This window comes from Aotus nancymaae, unplaced genomic scaffold, assembly GCF_030222135.1.
Source record: "Aotus nancymaae isolate 86718 unplaced genomic scaffold, 86718_ANA_hifiasm-v0.15.2.pri h1tg000053l, whole genome shotgun sequence".
NCBI classification, from domain to species: Eukaryota; Metazoa; Chordata; class Mammalia; order Primates; family Aotidae; genus Aotus; species Aotus nancymaae.
Window position 1 is genome coordinate 20,590,079 of NW_026988467.1, and position 16,710 is coordinate 20,606,788.

Sequence of the window (16,710 nt, forward strand, 5' to 3'; positions counted from 1 at the left end):
TTTCTCTTGCTTTTCTACTTTTTCACAGATGAGTGAGTGTGAGGAGGTCTGGCCTTCCGTGCCTGTTACCACTTCCCCTCCAGGTCCCTGGTGCAACAATGCTTTTGCCCCTGTGGTTGGGTTCTTTCTCACAACGAACTCTGGCCAGGGTGGGGCATGGGCCTAGAGCCTGGAGTCAAGGGACTTGGGTTCTAATCCTGCCTCGTTATGATATTGATTCACTTAACTTCCCTAAAGGCAAATTTCTTTATCTGTAAAATGAGGATAATGCACCAGCCTTACACTAGATCACCTAAAGGACATGCCATTCCAATGCCTCTTTACCACGAGGCCAGAGCTTTGAAATGCAAATGTCTACAGGCAGATTAACATAATTGGTGATGGGTACTGGTGTGGGACAATAGGGAGTGGCAGGGACTGTGGAAAAGCTTGGCTGGAGCTGAGAGGTGCCTGACCCTCTCCACCTGCCCAGCTGAGAGGCACCTGCCCCACACCCCAGACCCTGATCTGGGCCAGTGGAGAGGGGCAGGTACCTCTTAGTTCCAGCCAAGCTTTTCTGATTGGGAGTACAGACGAACTGCCAGATGTTCCAAGCGTTTGGAAGTTGTGCTGTATTTTCCAAGAGATACTAGAAATCCTGACTTAGGTGATAGCTTCCTGTGTGTTTTGTTGTTTTTGTTTTTGTTTTTGAGACGGAGTCTCACTCTACTGCCCAGGCTGGAGTGCAATGGCATGATCTCGGCTCACTGGAACCTCCACCTGCTGGGTTCAAGAAATTCTGCCTCAGCCTCCTGAGTAGCTGGGACTACAGGAGTGCGCAATCATGCCAAGCTAATTTTTGTAGTTTTAGTAGAGACGGGGTTTCACCATATTGGCCAGGCTGGTCTTGAACCCCTGACCTCAAGTGAGGTCAGGCTGCCTTGGCCTCCCAAAGTACTAAGATTACAGGTGCAAGCCACCAAGCCTGGCCGCTTCCTGTTTATTTTATATTTTTTTGAGATAGGGTCTCGTTCTGTCTCCCACGCTGGAGTGCAGTGGCGCTGTCATAGTTCACTGCAGCTTCAGATTCCTGGGTTCCAGTGATCCTCCCATCTCAGTCTTTCAAGTAGCTGGCAGTACAGGCATGTGCCACCACACCCGGCTCAATTTTTTATTTTAATTTTTTGTATAGATGGGGAGTCTCACTATGTTGCCTAGGCTGGTCTTGAACTCCTGGGCTCAAGCAATCCTCCGGCCTCAGCCTCCCAAAGTGTTGGGATTATAGGCGTAAGCCACCGTGCTTAGCCAGTTGCCAATTTTGGAATGTAAAGGCCAAAGTCACATCTTTAAAAAAATGCTATGTGAGTCAAACAAAACATTATCTTCAGTTTACATTTATTAGGGAGTGTGTCTCTAATGTGCAGTCCTGGGCTGGACGTAAATACTCAGGCGTGGTATCTGATACAGTTCCAAGTGTCCTCACACCTACTATCAGGTCAAATATTTAATGAGACTCCATTATATTCTAGGGATACAGAGATGATCACGGCAAAGTTTTTGCCCTTGTAAGCTCATGGCCTATGATTATCTAATCAGATCTTCTCACTAACACCCCAGACCCTGATCTGGACCAGGGGAGAAAGAATTTGCCCCTGAGGTAGAGTTTCAAGATTCTTCAAGTAGAAAATATGAGACAACGGGCTGGGCGCAATGGCTCTTGCCTGTAATCCCAGCACTTTGGAAGACAGAGGCAGGTGGATCATGAGGTCAGTAGTTCAAGACCAGCCTGACCAACATGGTGAAACCCCATCTCTACTAGAAAGGTAGAGGTTGTAGTGAGCTGAGATTGTGCCATTGCACTCCAGGCTGGTGACAGAGTGAGACTTTGTCTCAAAAAAAGAAAGAAAGAAAGAAAGAAAACATATGTATACATATGTATATATGTATATATGTATATATGTATATATGTGTATATATATATATATGTAAAAGAAGCACAACAATTAGTTGAGACATTTCAGGCACTAAAAATTACTTGTTGTGGCCAGGTGCGGTGGCTCATGCCTGTAATCCCAGTACTTTGGGAGACCAAGATGGGGGGATCATGAGGTCAGGAGATTGAGACCATCCTGGTCAACATGGTTGAAACCCCATCTCTACTAGAAATACAAAAATTGGCTTGGTGTAGTGGCACATGCCTGTAATCCCTGCTGCTCAGGAGGCTGAGGCAGGAGAATTGCTTGAACCTGGGAGGCAGAGGTTGCAGTGAGCCAAGATTGCACCATTGGACTTCAGCCTGGGCAACAGAGCAAAACACTGTCTCAAAAAAAAAAAAATTACTTGTTGCTTATCTGTGATTAGATTGCTCGGCCGGGCGTGGTGGCTCACACCTTTGATCCCAGCACTCTGGGAGGCCAAGGCACGTGGAGTTCAAGACCATCCTGGGTAACGTGTTGAAACTTCATCTCTACTAAAATACAAAAAATTAGCCAGGTGTGGTGCCACGCACTTGTAGTCCCAGCTCCTCAGGAGGTTGAGGCACGAGAATTGCTTGAGCCTCGGAGGCGGAGGTTGCAGTGAGCTGAGATTGCCTCATTGCATTCCAGTTTGGGCTCCAGAGTGAGACTCTGTCTCAAAACAAAGGAATGTAACCAGGCATTCTGTGTCTTATCTGGCAACACCACCCAGTGGGGACACTTGGCAACATCTGGAGACATTTTCGGTTGTCACAACCTGGTGGGGGAATTCTACTGACATCTGCTGGGTAGAGGCCAGAACTGCTGCTAACCATCCTGCAATGCACAGGACAGCCCGCCCTACAGCAAGGAATGAGCCAGCCCAAAGTGCTAATGTGCGAACCCCGGTCTGGACCTTGCCTGGCTCCTTCAGTGCAAAGCCATTGCTGGGAAGGGCCTTTAATTTGATCATTAGTCCCTTTGGGAAACGGAACAGTGACAGCCTCCCACCCTTGCACCTGTCCCAAGAGCAAGACATGGGCAGTGAGGAATGGGACAGAGAGCCAGAAAAGACCTAGCAGATGCTTCCACAATCCGGAATCCTAGACCTCTGGCCTTGAGAAAGCCCCACATCAGGAAGAAGGGTGATGCTGTCCCCAAACGCCTGGTTCTCCATTGCAGCCCAAAGCGTGTAATTGGAGGCCAAAGGTATGAATGAGTGAAGGAATGAATGAATGAATAAATAAATAAATAAAGCTACAGAAAGCTCAAGTGGAAGGAAGACTGGGAAGCTGGGTTTTTTTTTTGAGACATGGAGTTTTGCTCTTGTTGCCCAGGTTGGAGTGCAATGGTGTGATCTCGGCTTACCGCAACCTCCGCCTCCTGGGTTCAAGTGATTCTCCTGCCTCAGGCTCCTGAGTAGCTGGGACTACAAGCATGTGCCACCATGCCTGGCTAATTTTATATTTTTAGTAGAGATGGGGTTTCTCCATGTTGGTCAGGCTGGTCTCGAACTCCCGAAACTTGTCTATTTCCACTTCACTGTCAGTGGATTTTTCTATTTCTGTTAAAAATTTGGGATTTAGATAGGGATTGCATTGAATCTATAGAATATTTTGAGTAGTATTAACATCTTAACAATATTAAGTCTTCTCTAATCTATGATGTCTTTCCACTTACCTATGTCTTTAATTTTTTTCCAGCAATGTTTTTTTATTTCTCATTGAATAAGTGTTTCACCTTGGATAAGTTAACTCCTAAGTATTTTATTCTTTTTAATGCTATTATAAATGGACTTTTTTTTTTTTTTTTTTTTTTTTTTAGTAGAGATGGGGTTTCACCATGTTGGCCAGGCTGGTCTTGAACTCCTGACTTCAGGTGATTTGCTCACCTCAGCCTCCCAAAGAGCTGGGATTACAGGCATGAGCCACCATGCCCAGCTTGGAATTGTTTTCTTAATTTTTTTTTGGATTATTCGTCATTGATGTCTAGAAAGGCAACCGACCTTTGTATGTTGGCTTTGTACCCTGCTCCTTTGCCAAAATTTTTGGATAGTTCTCTTTTTTTTTAAGATGGGGTTTCACCATGTTGGTCAGGCTGGTCTTGAACTCCTGACCTCAGGTGATCTGCCCACCTTGGTCTCCAAAGTGCTTGGATTACAGGCGTGAGACACCACGCCCAGCCAATTTTCGGATAGTTCTAATAGTTGTGTGTGTGTGTGTGTGTGTGTGTGTGTGTGTGTGATCTTTATGCATTTCCACATGTAAGATCATACCATCTGCAAGTGGAGAGAATTTTACTTCTTCTTTTCCAATTTCGATTCCTTTTTTTCCTTTTCTTGCCTAATTGCTTTGGCTAGGACTTTCAGTAATATGTTGAACAGAAGTGGTGCAAGCAGGCATTCTTACCTTATTTCTCGTCTTAGAGGAAAAGTTTTCAGTCTTTCACCAGTGAGTATGATGTTGACTGTGAGTATTTCATATATGGCTTTTATTATGTTCAAGTATTTTCTTCTGTTCCTAGTTTGTTGAGTGTTTTTAATCACAAAAAAATGTTGACTTTTGTCAAACGCTTTTTCTGCATCAATTGGGCTAATCATGTGGGTTTTTTCCCTCCTTCATCCTATCAATGTGGTATATTACTTTGATTGATTTTCACTATCTTTGCATTCCAGGAATAAAGCCTACTTGGTCATGTGTATAAATAATTCTTTAGTATGCTGTTGAATTCAGCTTGATAGTATTGTATTTTGTTAAGGACTACAAAAAAAAAAAAAAAAAGCTATAAACACCATTTAGTTGCCATCAATAAGAAATTTACTTGTTTTAAAAAAATCCAAATGCTGGCATTGTCCAGAAAAAATTAACAGGTTTATTTATACTTATTATAAAGTTGAACCGCTGAAACTTGTTCACTGAAACATTTTAACTTGCATTAATGCTTTACGTCTCTGCATTTATATTAAAAATGAAAATGAAAAAACTGCCAATACCTGATTCCTGTCCCTTATTTTTCCACTCTCAATCATATACTTAGGTACCTTTCGACCCCATGGAAAAAAAATACCTAACATTCAGAACTACCAGTAACAGGAAGAATTTTTTTTTCTTTTTTGAGACACAGTCTCGCTCTGTCACCAGGCTGCAGTGCAGTGGCGTGATCTTGGCTCACTGCAGTCTCCACCTCCTGGGTTCAAGCATTTCCTCTGCCTCAGCCTCCCGAGTAGCTGGGACTATAGGTACACACCACCATGCCTGGCTAAGTTTTTGCATTTTTAGTAAAGATGGGGTTTCACCATGTTGGCCAGGATGGTCTTGATCTCCTGACCTTGTGATCCGCCAGCCTCGGCCTGCCAAAGTGCTAGGATTACAGGCGTGAGCCAACAAGCCCGGCCTATATATATACTTTTTTTTTTTTTTTTGAGAATGACATGTTTCCCATCATAGTGGATTCTTAAGCATGTTCTCCACGTGCGTGGCATGCTAGCTGGGTGTCTTTCGGCATAATTGTTACACGTGTGGCATGGATAGCACACAAGTTGGTGTCTTCAAAAGGGCCAACCAGATCGGCCTCACTTGCCCCCTGCAAAGCACCGATAGCTGTGCTCTGGAAGCGCAGATCTGTTTTAAAGTCCTGAGCAATTTTTCGCACCAGACTCTGGAAGGGAAGTTTGCGAATCAGAAGTTTAGTGGACTTCTGATGACATCTAATTTCACGCAGTGCCACCGTACCAGGCCTGTAACGATGAGGTTTCTTCACCCCTCCAGTAGAGGGCACAGTCTTTCGAGCGGCTTTTGTAGCCAGTTGCTTCCTGGGTGTTTTACCACTGGTTGATTTGCGGCCAGTCTGCTTTGTGTGAGCCATGGTATAGAGACCTCCTTATTCACCCCCCTTCTTCTTAGGCTGGAGCTTGGTGAGCAGGAGGCGGCGCTGGCGCTGGCATTGGAGAGCGGTGGCGGTGCAGCGGTAGCTGCGAACACAATTCAATTTATATATACATATATATATATATATATATATATATATATATATATATATTTAAAGACAGGGTTTCACCATGTTGGTCAGGCTGGTCATGGCCTCCAAAGTGCTTGGATTACAGGCGTGAGCCACCGCACCCAGCAAATTTTTTTTTTTTTTTTTGAGACGGAGTTTCGCTCGTTACCCAGGCTGGAGTGCAATGGCGCGATCTCGGCTCACTGCACCCTCTACCTCCTGGGTTCAAGCGATTCTCCTGCCTCAGCTTCCCGAATAGCAGGGATTACAGGTCTAGGCCACTAGGCCTGGCTAATTTTTTTTTTTTTTAAGGCAGGGTTTCCCCATGTTGGTCAGGCTGGTCTTGAACTCCCAACCTCAGGTGCTCCACCTGCCTTGGCCTCCAAAGTGCTTGGATTACAGGCGTGAGCCACCGTGCCCGGCCTAATTTTTGTATTTTTAGTAGAGACCAGGTTTCAACATGTTGACCAAGCTGGTCTTGAACTCCTGACCTCAAATGATCCACCCACCTTGGCCTCTCAAAGTGCTGGGATTACAAGCATGAGCTACCACGCCTGCTCCCCGCCCCAGCCTTTTTTAAAAAAAACAAAACAAAACAACAGGGTCTCTGTCGCCCAGGCTAAAGTGCAGTGGTGCAATCTTGGCTCATTGCAACCTTTGCCTCCCGAATTCAAGCAATTCTCCTGCCTCAGCCTCCAGAGTGGCTGAAATTACAGGCACGCACCACCATGCCTGACTAATTTTTGTGTTTTTAGTAGAGACGGGGGTTTCACCATGTTAGTCAGGCTGGTCTCGAACTCCTGACCTCAAATGATCTGCCTGCCTTGACCTACCAAATTGCTGGGATTACAGGTGTGAGCCAGTGTGGCCGGACTTAACTAGAGGAAAGGGTTGCAATCAGGGAGGAAGAAGGGTAGAAGAAGGTAAGAAAGTTCCTACTTGACCAGAACTCTTGTCACATTTCCTGGCCTGACAGATAGCTAAAGCTGCCTCTTTCTCCCATGGGCACTTGTTCTTCACCAAATTCTCTTCATGAGCTCTCTCGGCTGCAATCCTTTGCAGTGGGCAATGCTTTTCCTTAGGCTGACTGCCCTGGAGGCTCCCTCAGCTTCGTACTCTATCTTGCTGTAAGAATGCCACTGCAGGCCACCCTTGCAGGCTTTGTAAATAACTCCAGCCAGGCAGGTGGCTCACACCTGGAATCCCAGCACTTTGGGAGGAGGAGGCAGGCAGATCACTTGAGCCCAGGAGGCAGAGGTTGCAGTGACCCAAGATCACACCATTGCACAGCAGCATGGGCAATAGGAGTGAAACTCTGTCTAAAACAAACAAACAAACAAAATCCACATGAGGGTCTACAAATACTCTAGTTTTTTTTTTTTTTTTCTTTTCTAATAGGCATGAAAATATATGTGCAACTTTACTGGCCAGTGATAGCATGGAACTGGAAGGGTAGCTACCTCCTATTTAGAGCATACTGAATTCTGAGCACTTTCTAGCAATATGGACCTTGAAGACTAGGTCAGTGTAGCAGAGTGGCTAAGAGCAGGTTTTGGCATCAGGCTGACTCAGGTTCAAGTTCGAGGTGTATGACTTTGGGCAAATCACTTAGCCTACCTCTTTGAGCTTCAGTTTTCTCACCCGTTAAATGAGGTAATACTACCAGTGACCTCAGTAGGTTGTGATGAGAATTAAATAAGATAATACATATCAATTGTTTAGGACAGGCTGATGGAGTGGCTCATGCTTGTAATCCCAGCACTTTTCGGGGCTGAGGTGGATGGATCACTAGAGCCTAGGAGTTTGAAACCAGCCTGGGCAACATGACAAGACTCTGTCTCTACAAAAAATACAAAAATTTGCCGGGCATAGCTATTCGGGAGGCTGAGGTGGAAGGATTGCTTGATTCTAAGAGGTTGATGCTGCAGTGAGCCGTGATCTCACCACTGCACTCCAGCCTGGGTGACAGAGTGAGATCCTGTTTCAAAAAAAATTTTTTTTTGTTTAATTTAAAAAAATTGGTTGGGCGTGGTGGCTCACGCCGGTAATCCCAGTACTTTGGGAGGCCGAGGTGGGCGGATCATGAGGTTAGGATATCGAGACCATTCTGGCCATGGTGAAACCCTGTCTCTACTAAAATACAAAAAAAAAAAAAAAAAAAAAAAAAAAAATTAGCCAGGTGTGGTGGTGTGCGCCTGTAGTCCCAACTACTCAGGAGGCTGAGGCAGGGGAATCGCTTGAGTCCGGAAGACAGAGGTTGCAGTGAGCCAAGATTGTGCCATTGCACTCCAGCCTGGCGAAAGAGCAAGACTCCATCTCAAAAATAAAAATAAAAATAAAAGACTGTGTCAATTTGTTGTTGTTGTTGTTCTGCTCTGGCAAAATCCAGGCTCTTGAGCCATGTTAGCTTGACTCACAGTCTCTTTCCAAACCCAAGCCATCAGCCAGAGAACAAACACTGGCCTGCCTGAGTCAGTGGAAAATTCCAGATGTTTATAGCTCATTAACTGCTAAATTGACAGCTATGGAGCCTGTGACGAATAAGTGGACCTTATTAGCTCCTTGTTTCCCAGAAAAAGCTGTCCCACAGGCATACTTTGTACAAAGGCCATACATAGCACATGATCTTTAAAACACCTTTTAAAATTCTTTTGACTATTTCCCATCAAAAGAAATTCCCTGCTGGGTGTGGTGGCTCATGCCACCAGCACTTTGGGAGGCCGAGGTGGGTGGATCACCTGAGGTTGGGAGTTCAAGATCAGCCAACCAACGTCGTGAAACACTGTCTCTACTAAATGCAAAAAAATTATCCGGGTATGGTGGCACATGCCTGTAATCCCAGCTACTCCGGAGGCTGAGTCAGGATAATCGGTTGAACCCAGGAGGCAGAGGTTGCAGTGAGCTGAGATTGTGCCATTGCACTTCAGTGTGGGCAACAAGAGCAAAACTCTGTCTCAAAAAACAAAACTAAACAAAGAAATTCGCCAGTGTAAATTCACCAACTCCTCTTACAGATCCAATGTCAGAGAAGCAGCCATAATAAGGATGGAGAACGGTTCTCTCAATGCCAGAAGCTTGGGGCTGACTTTTAGCCTGATGGTGGGGGCATATATGGACACATAATTTCTAGAAGGTATTTGGTAATATGTATCAAAAGTCTTACTTATAGATTTACCTTGTGACCTAGTACTTTCACCCCTAGGAATTTATTTAAAGGAAATTTATTCACAGAAATGAAGATTTATTTATAGGGACATCCAACGCAGCATATAATAGGAAAAAATTGGAAATAACAGTGGAGAATAGTAAAATTAATCACAAATGGTCATAACATAAAATATGGTTAACAACGATGAATGTGTATATACATGGAAACATGATCACAATATATTGAGTTTATCTTTTTTAATTTTTTTTTTTTAAGACGGGGTTTCACCATGTTGGTCAGGCTGGTCTTGAACTCCCGACCTCAGGTGATCCACACGCCTTGGCCTCCAAAGTGCTTGGATTACAGGCGTGAGCCACCACGCCCAGCCTATATTGAGTTTAAAAAGTGAAAAATGGTGCAGGGCTCAGTGGCTCACGCCTGTAATCCCAGCACTTTGGGAGGCTGAGGTGGGTAGATCACGAGGTTAAGAGATTGAGACCATTCTGGCCAACGTGGTGAAACCCGGTCTCAATGAAAAATATGAAAATTAGCCAGGCATGGTGGCATGCACCTGTATTCCCAGCTACTCAGGAGGCTAAGGCAGGAGAATTGCTTGAACCAGGCAGTCAGAGGTTGCAGAGAGTCGAGATCTCACGACTGCACTCCAGCCTGGTGATAGAGCGAGACTCCATCTTCAAAAAAACAAACAAAAAACAAAATAGAGGTGGGCACAGTGGCTCTGAACCTCAGTTTTTCATCTGTGAAAATGCCAACAGAGGCTGGGTGCGGTGGCTCATGTCTGTGATCCCAGCACTTTGGGAGGCCGAGGCAGGCAGATCACTTGAAGTCTGGCCAACAAAGTGAAACCCCATCTCTATTAAAAATACAAAAATTAGCCAGGTGTGATGCTGGGCACCTGTAGTCCCAGCTGCTCTGGAGTCTGAAGCAGGAGAATCACTTGAACCCAGGAGGCAGAGGTTGCAATGAGCCGAGACTGCACCACTATATTCCAGCTTGGGTGACAGAGCTAGACTCCATCTCAAAAAACACACACATATGCCACACACACACACACACACACACACACACACACACACAAAGAAAAAAAGGTAGAAAGCAATAAAGCAAGCATATTTTGCAGGAATCCGGAGAATGTTGTCAAGCGAACACTGTGTGGGAGCTTCAGTGGTTTCATGTCTCCTTTGATTCTCTTTAGAGCCTCCCATTATTTCTGAGCTGGGGATGGCATGTCTCTTCCTCATGTCACGGGTGTGAATAGTTGGGGGATAGGCATTGTTATGGTTTTACAAATAAGTAGATGGCTCCAATATACCATTATTTTTGGGGGGATGAGCAGTGTGGGTCTTCCAGATTTCCTCTTCCTACAAATGTATCAGTCTCAATCTGTTTCAGCCATTCCTCTCAAGATAGCTGACTGTCTCTCTGTTCAGCCAACCTCTGGCCTGGGGACTGGGGCCAAGACCCTGGAGCGGGCCAAGAATTAGACAGGTGGTGTCAACAAACTAGCAAGGAACCCCATGGCCAAGCTTGGGAGTCCACCTGCATGAAAAACGCTTTTAAAAGCTAATCTAAGTGCTCGCTTTGGCAGCACATACACTAAAATTGGAACGATACAGAGAAGATTAGCATGGCCTCTGCACAAGGATGACACGCAAATTCGTGAAGCGTTCCATATTTTTTATTTATATATAAAAAAACTAAATAAAAGAAAAGCTAATCTAAATAACTCTGGGTGTTCAAGAGCTAGTTTCTGACTTCTTTGTCCCATGTAATTTTCAAAGTTGGTGATGATACCAAGTTGGTATAATATCCAAGTTGGATAATACGAAGTTGGATCTAGGGGTCCAACCTTCAAGACCCTTAAAGGATTCTGATGCCCGGACCCCATCCCAGAATCAGAATCTTTGAGCATAGGGGTGTGGCTATTCCAATCCAGCTGATTCCAGTGTCTCACTCTAGTTGAGAATCACTGCTTTCAGTTTTACTAAGGGCAATCCCCTGGTCTGAAGGCATATTTATGAATGAGACTCCCTTTGTCCTATGTAATTCTCAAAGTTGGTGATAATACTTGGTATTAGGACAAAGGGGGTCTCCTTCATAAATATGCCTTCAGACCAGGGGATTGCCCTTAGTAAAACTGAAAGCAGTGATTCTCAACTAGAGTGAGACACTGGAATCAGCTGGATTGGAATAGCCACACCCCTATGCTCAAAGATTCTGATTCTGGGATGGGGTCCGGGCATCAGAATCCTTTAAGGGTCTTGAAGGTTGGACCCCCGGATCAGCATCAACAGAATGCATGGGAGTTCAGCATTGACTTCCTATACCCCATTTAGTAATTAGACCGAAATGGCTGCAATTGGTAAGAACAGATTTGACCCTTCTCAGGAACATCTGAGCAAGCAGGGAGGCAGCAGATGCTTCCCCAGAAAATGAATTCATGGTATGGCGAGGGGTGTGTGTTTTGAAATCAGTTTGGCAACAAGATCAGAGCTCTGAGGCACACTGAAACATTGGGCAGGTGTTCCCTTTCACTCTTCTGGCAGGTTCCAAGAATTTGCTTTCTTCTTCAAACTGAATTAAGCCCTGAGCTGACAGACCTGCAAACATTCAAAGTTGACCATCTGATTTCATATATGAACTCGAAGGAGAAAAAGAACCAAACCAGCTTTTGTTTTGAAATGAACATGATAGATGGGGGTGGAGTTGGGGGATATTATTATAGCACCTAACATTTTTAGCATGTTCTGTTTATTTATTTTTGAGACAGGGTCTTGCTCTGTTGCCCAGGCTGGAGAATAATGGTGTGATCATGGCTCACTGCAGTCTCGACATCCTGGGCTCAAGCAATTCTCCCACCTCAGCCTCCCAAGCAGCTGGGACCAAAGGGGCACACCATCTCCTACCCCCAGCTAATTTCTGTATTTTTTGTAGAGATGGGGTTTCACCATGTTGCCCAGGCTGGTTCTGAACTCCTGGGCTCAAGTGATCCTCTTGCCTTTCCCTCCCAAACTGCTATGATTACAGGTATATTCTAAATCTACATCATAAAAGTGCTTTACATTCATTATTTCATTGGCTCCTACCATGAGCTCTACAAGACAGGGAGGATTGCCATTCTACAGATGAAGAAACTGAGACTCAGCCTGAAAACCTGTCGATTCTACTATAGACTTATTCCAAAGCCATGGCAAACTTGAGTGCTCCAACCACCCTGGCACAGGTGGGGTTGTATGCCTCAGCCTACAACTTGTCTCTACTCAAAAGCTGGGCTTTCAAAAACAGTTTATTTATTTATTTATTTTTTGAGACAGAGTTTAGCTCTTGTCGCCCAAGCTGGAGTGCAATGGTGCAATCTCGCCTCCCGGGTTCAAGTGATTCTCCTGCCTCGGCCGCCCAAGTAACTGGGATTACAGACGCACACCACTATGCCAGTTAATTTTTTGTATTTTTAGTAGAAACGGGGTTTCCACCATGTTCGACAGGCTGGTCTCGAACTACTGACCTCAGGTGATCTGCCCGCCTCGGCCTCCCAAAGTGCTGGGTTACAAGCGTGAGCCACCTTGACCGGCCCAGAAACACTTTTTTTTTTTGCTCCACTTCTACTTTACAGATTAGGTAGATGATGCTTTCCTAACAATTTTGTTGATTTTGGTTGCCACTGATACATAGCTCAAAACAGATCCTCCAGTGAAACAATTTTAGCAAGTTGTGAGAGTCTCCCTCCTTTTCTACTTTATTCGTAGGGTCCAGTCACAATGTTTGTAACCTGCACCTCCTTACTTGGGTTAGCAGGTTGATTTTGGCATTGCCTGATTTTGACTCTCAGGGGAAGAAGGGAGGGAATAAATCTCCCCAGACACCAGTTTCCGCCTCTGATAAACAGTAAAGGAATCAGCTTTTGGGTTCCTTTAGGGTCAGGATGGAGCCTCCTTCACTGTTGCATCCCCAGGGTGTGGCATAGTGCCCGGCACAAAGTAGGCACCAGATAAATCTTTGCTAAATATTTTGTATTAAACATCCATGTATTTATTTTGCATTTGGCTTCCAGTCTAGGTGAGCTATATCCTGAGAGCTGTTTGTTGGCATCAACATTTTCCTATTTGAATTGAGAACTGCTAATTGGATTGTGCTGGTGGATCTGAGTTTAAAGACCACATGGGACTGGCAGAGGCTGTTTCAGATGTCCCAAAAGAGAGGGGTTATTTTAACTTCTCTTCAGTTCTGAGCTGTTGAGGGCACTTGGTAAATACTAATGAATGATGAGGCTGGAGAGGATGCTGGGAGTCTGGGATGTGGTAAAAGCTGTAACAGTGCTTTCCCCTAGGGTATCCTGACTCTGACCTTCTGGCAAAGAAACTGGTTCTGCCAGATGGTAGGACAGAGGCTTCTTGCTGCCCAAACAACCCCGGCAGCCCAGTCAACAGTCAGTCGTGTCTGCTCTGGGCAAAATACCTTTTAGGTGCTGGGAGCACGGATGCTGCAGAGAATATGGAGCCTGGGCTCTTGAATCCCAGTGCCCGGCTTTCAACTTCCAACTGTCTGAGCCTCAGATTCTTCATCGGTACAGTGGGGGCCAAAACAGCTCCTACCCCACAACATTATTGTGAGGATTAAATGAAATAATGTGAGCAAAACAATTTAGCACAGGATAGGGGGCAGAGTAATGATACACTATGTGTGTGTGTTTATACACTTCCAATGTTATGTGTATGTTTATGCAGATAAAATTCAGAGTGGCTGAAGAGATGATTTTTTTTTTTTTTTTTTTTTTTTTTTGAGACGGAGTTTCGCTCGTTACCCAGGCTGGAGTGCAATGGTGCGATCTCGGCTCACCGCAACCTCCGCCTCCTGGGTTCAGGCAATTCTCCTGCCTCAGCTTCCTGAGTAGGTGGGATTACAGGCACGTGCCAACTAATTTTTTGTATTTTTAGTAGAGACAGGACCAGGATGGTCTCGATCTCTTGACCTCGTGATCCACCCACCTCGGCCTCCCAAAGTGCTGGGATTACAGGCGTGAGCCACCACGCCCGGCCCGAGATGATTTTTTTTTTGAGACAGTGTCTTACTCTTACCTAAGAGTGGTGTCGTGATCACTGTTCACTGCAGCCTCTACTTCCTGGGCTCAGGTGATTCTCCCACCTTAGTCTCTCAGGTAGCTGGGACTACAGGTGTGTGCCACCACGCCCAGGTAATTTTTTTGTATAGGGTTTTGCCATGTTGCCCAGGCTGCTCTCAAACTCCTGAGCTCAATGATCCTCCTGCCTTGGCCTCCCAAAGTGCTGCGATTACAGGTGAAAAAGACTAATTCTAGATTGCAATGGCTTTGAATAATTTTCTAAATGTTTAAAGTTTAGATTTTATTCTGTATTACAATTTGGAGCTACGAAGTGGTTTTGTTTTGTTTCTTTGTTTTTGAGACGCTCTGTTGCCCAGGTTAGAGTGCAGTAGCTCAATTTCGGCTCACTGCAACCTCCGCCTCCCAGGTTCAAGCAATTCCCCTGCCTCAGCCTCCCGAGTAGCTGGGATTACAGGAGCATGCCACCGTGCCCGGCTAATTTTTGTATTTTTGGTAGAGACAGGGTTTCACCATGGTGGCCAGGACGGTCTCGATTTCTTGACCTTGTGATATGCCTGCCTCGGCCTCCCAAAGTGCTGGAATTACAGGTGTGAGCCACCGCATCTGTCCTGTTTGTTTTTTGAAACAGAGTTTTGCTCTTGTTGCCCAGGCTGGAGTGCAATTGCGCAATCTCAGCTCACTGCAACCTCTACCTCCCTGGTTCAAGTGATTCTCCTGCCTCAGCCTCCTGAGTAGCTGGGATTACAGGCATGCGCCACCATGCCCGGCTAATTTTGTATTTTTAGTAGAGACGGTGCTTCTCCATGTTGGTCAGGCTGGTCTCAAACTCTTGATCTCAGGTGATCCGCCCGCGTCGGTCTCCCAAAGTGTTGAGATTGCAAGCGTTAGCCACCACGCCTGGCCAGGAAGTGGTTTTTTTTGAAGTGACACCACCATTAAAAATTCATTAAACACAGCTGGCCAGACATCTAAACAAACTTCTTCAGTGTTTGGAAACAGACTGCACTTTCACTAAGACAGTTGTTGGTTTACCACATACTTCTTTTTTTTTTTTAAGACGGGGTTTCACCATGTTGGTCAGGCTGGTCTTGAACTCCCGACCTCAGGTGATCCGCCAACCTTGGCCTCCAAAGTGCTTGGATTACAGGCATGAGCCAGCACGCCTGGCCACCACATACTTCTTATTTGACTATAATTAGCATCAGAAAGTCCCTATGCTCAAAACTACCTCTACTATCAAATTAGATGAACAAACTGCATCTTTTAAGATGCAGTAACTTTTCTTATGATTCAATGGCTAGAATATAGGAATTTGGGTGGGATTGGGAGGTGTGGGATGACGGTGGCAAAAAAAAAAAAAAAAAAAATGAAGATTAAAAAACGAATCACAGGGTGGGTGCGGTGGCTCACACCTGTAATCCCAGCACTTTTGAGTGGCTGAGGCAGGCGGATCACCTGAGGTTAGGAGGTCAAGAACAGCCTGGCCAATATGGTGAAACCCTTTCTCTACTAAAAATACAAAAATTAGCCGGGTGTGGTGGTGGGCGCCTGTAATTCCAGCTATTCAGGAGATTGAGACAGAAGAATCGCTTAAGCCCAGGAGGCAGAAGTTGCAGTGAGCTGAGACTGAGCCACTGCACTCCAGCCTGGGCGACAGAGCGAGACTCCGTCTCAAAAATAAACAAAAAACGAATTACGTGAGATTTGTAAAAAGTTGGTAAATATAAATCCTGTAACATAAACTTATGTGTGTATACGAACGAACTGTGAATGTAACGGGACTGATTTTGTATTGTTTATCCCAGAATTATTCACGCTCATTGAAATTAGTGTTCTTTTTGAAAAGATTCACATTGGGTTGCATATACATTTACTCCAAAGAAACTGCTCTTTTCACCTTAACCGCATCTGGCTGGCAGAATCAACTAAATATACTCTTCCCTTTTTCCACTTAACAAGCGGGGCAGAAAGGGGAAAGGAGCAGCCCTCATTCTCTCAGCAAACTTAGCGTGCACTTGCAACGCGCGAGGCGCTGTGTTCAGAAAAACAAAACCGATTGTGGCCCTCGAAGGTGTGTGGGTGGAGAGAGCAGCAGCCACGGAAACTAACAAGGCGCGTGAAGGGCTCTAATTGAACTTAAGGCCCAATGGAGCCACCAAGGAGGAAGTGACTGACTTGGCTGGGTGTCTGAACCGCCTTCGCAAGGAGGCAACTTCTGAGTAATGCGGGGCAGGACGGTGGGGGCACCGGAGGGAACCGCGGGGACGCGCCGACTTCGGACGCGGAGTTGTGGGCGGGGGAGAAGCGACCCAGAAGCCGAGGCGCAAGGCAGACGGGGGCTGGGCCCTGACAAGCGACTCTCCGGAGTATCCTCCATCTATCAATACAGGCTACGTGACTCACTGGCCCTAAGTCGAGAACCAAACGTCTCCCGCCGGTCAGTCTTTTCCCCCGTGGCAGTTCCAAGGGCGGCGAGCCTGCGCGCAGGAGAGCCGAGCGGAAGGAAGAGCCAAAAGCCAGCGGCCGGGACC

General features: G+C 45.7%; 1 protein-coding gene and 1 non-coding gene across 2 annotated transcripts; one reads left to right on the top strand and one right to left on the bottom strand.

The window, feature by feature from the left end:
* Positions 1-5,387: 5,387 nt before the first annotated feature.
* Positions 5,388-5,798, bottom strand: LOC105733842 (histone H3.3A-like). Its single transcript, XM_012476511.3, has one exon. The coding sequence runs from the start codon at positions 5,796-5,798 to the stop codon at positions 5,388-5,390; it is 411 nt and encodes a 136-aa protein (XP_012331934.3).
* A 4,873-nt stretch (positions 5,799-10,671) lies between these two features.
* LOC135269610 (U6 spliceosomal RNA) lies at positions 10,672-10,778 on the top strand. The gene has a single exon (XR_010337859.1). It is a non-coding gene; the product is annotated as a U6 spliceosomal RNA (small nuclear RNA).
* The last annotated feature ends 5,932 nt before the right edge of the window (positions 10,779-16,710 follow it).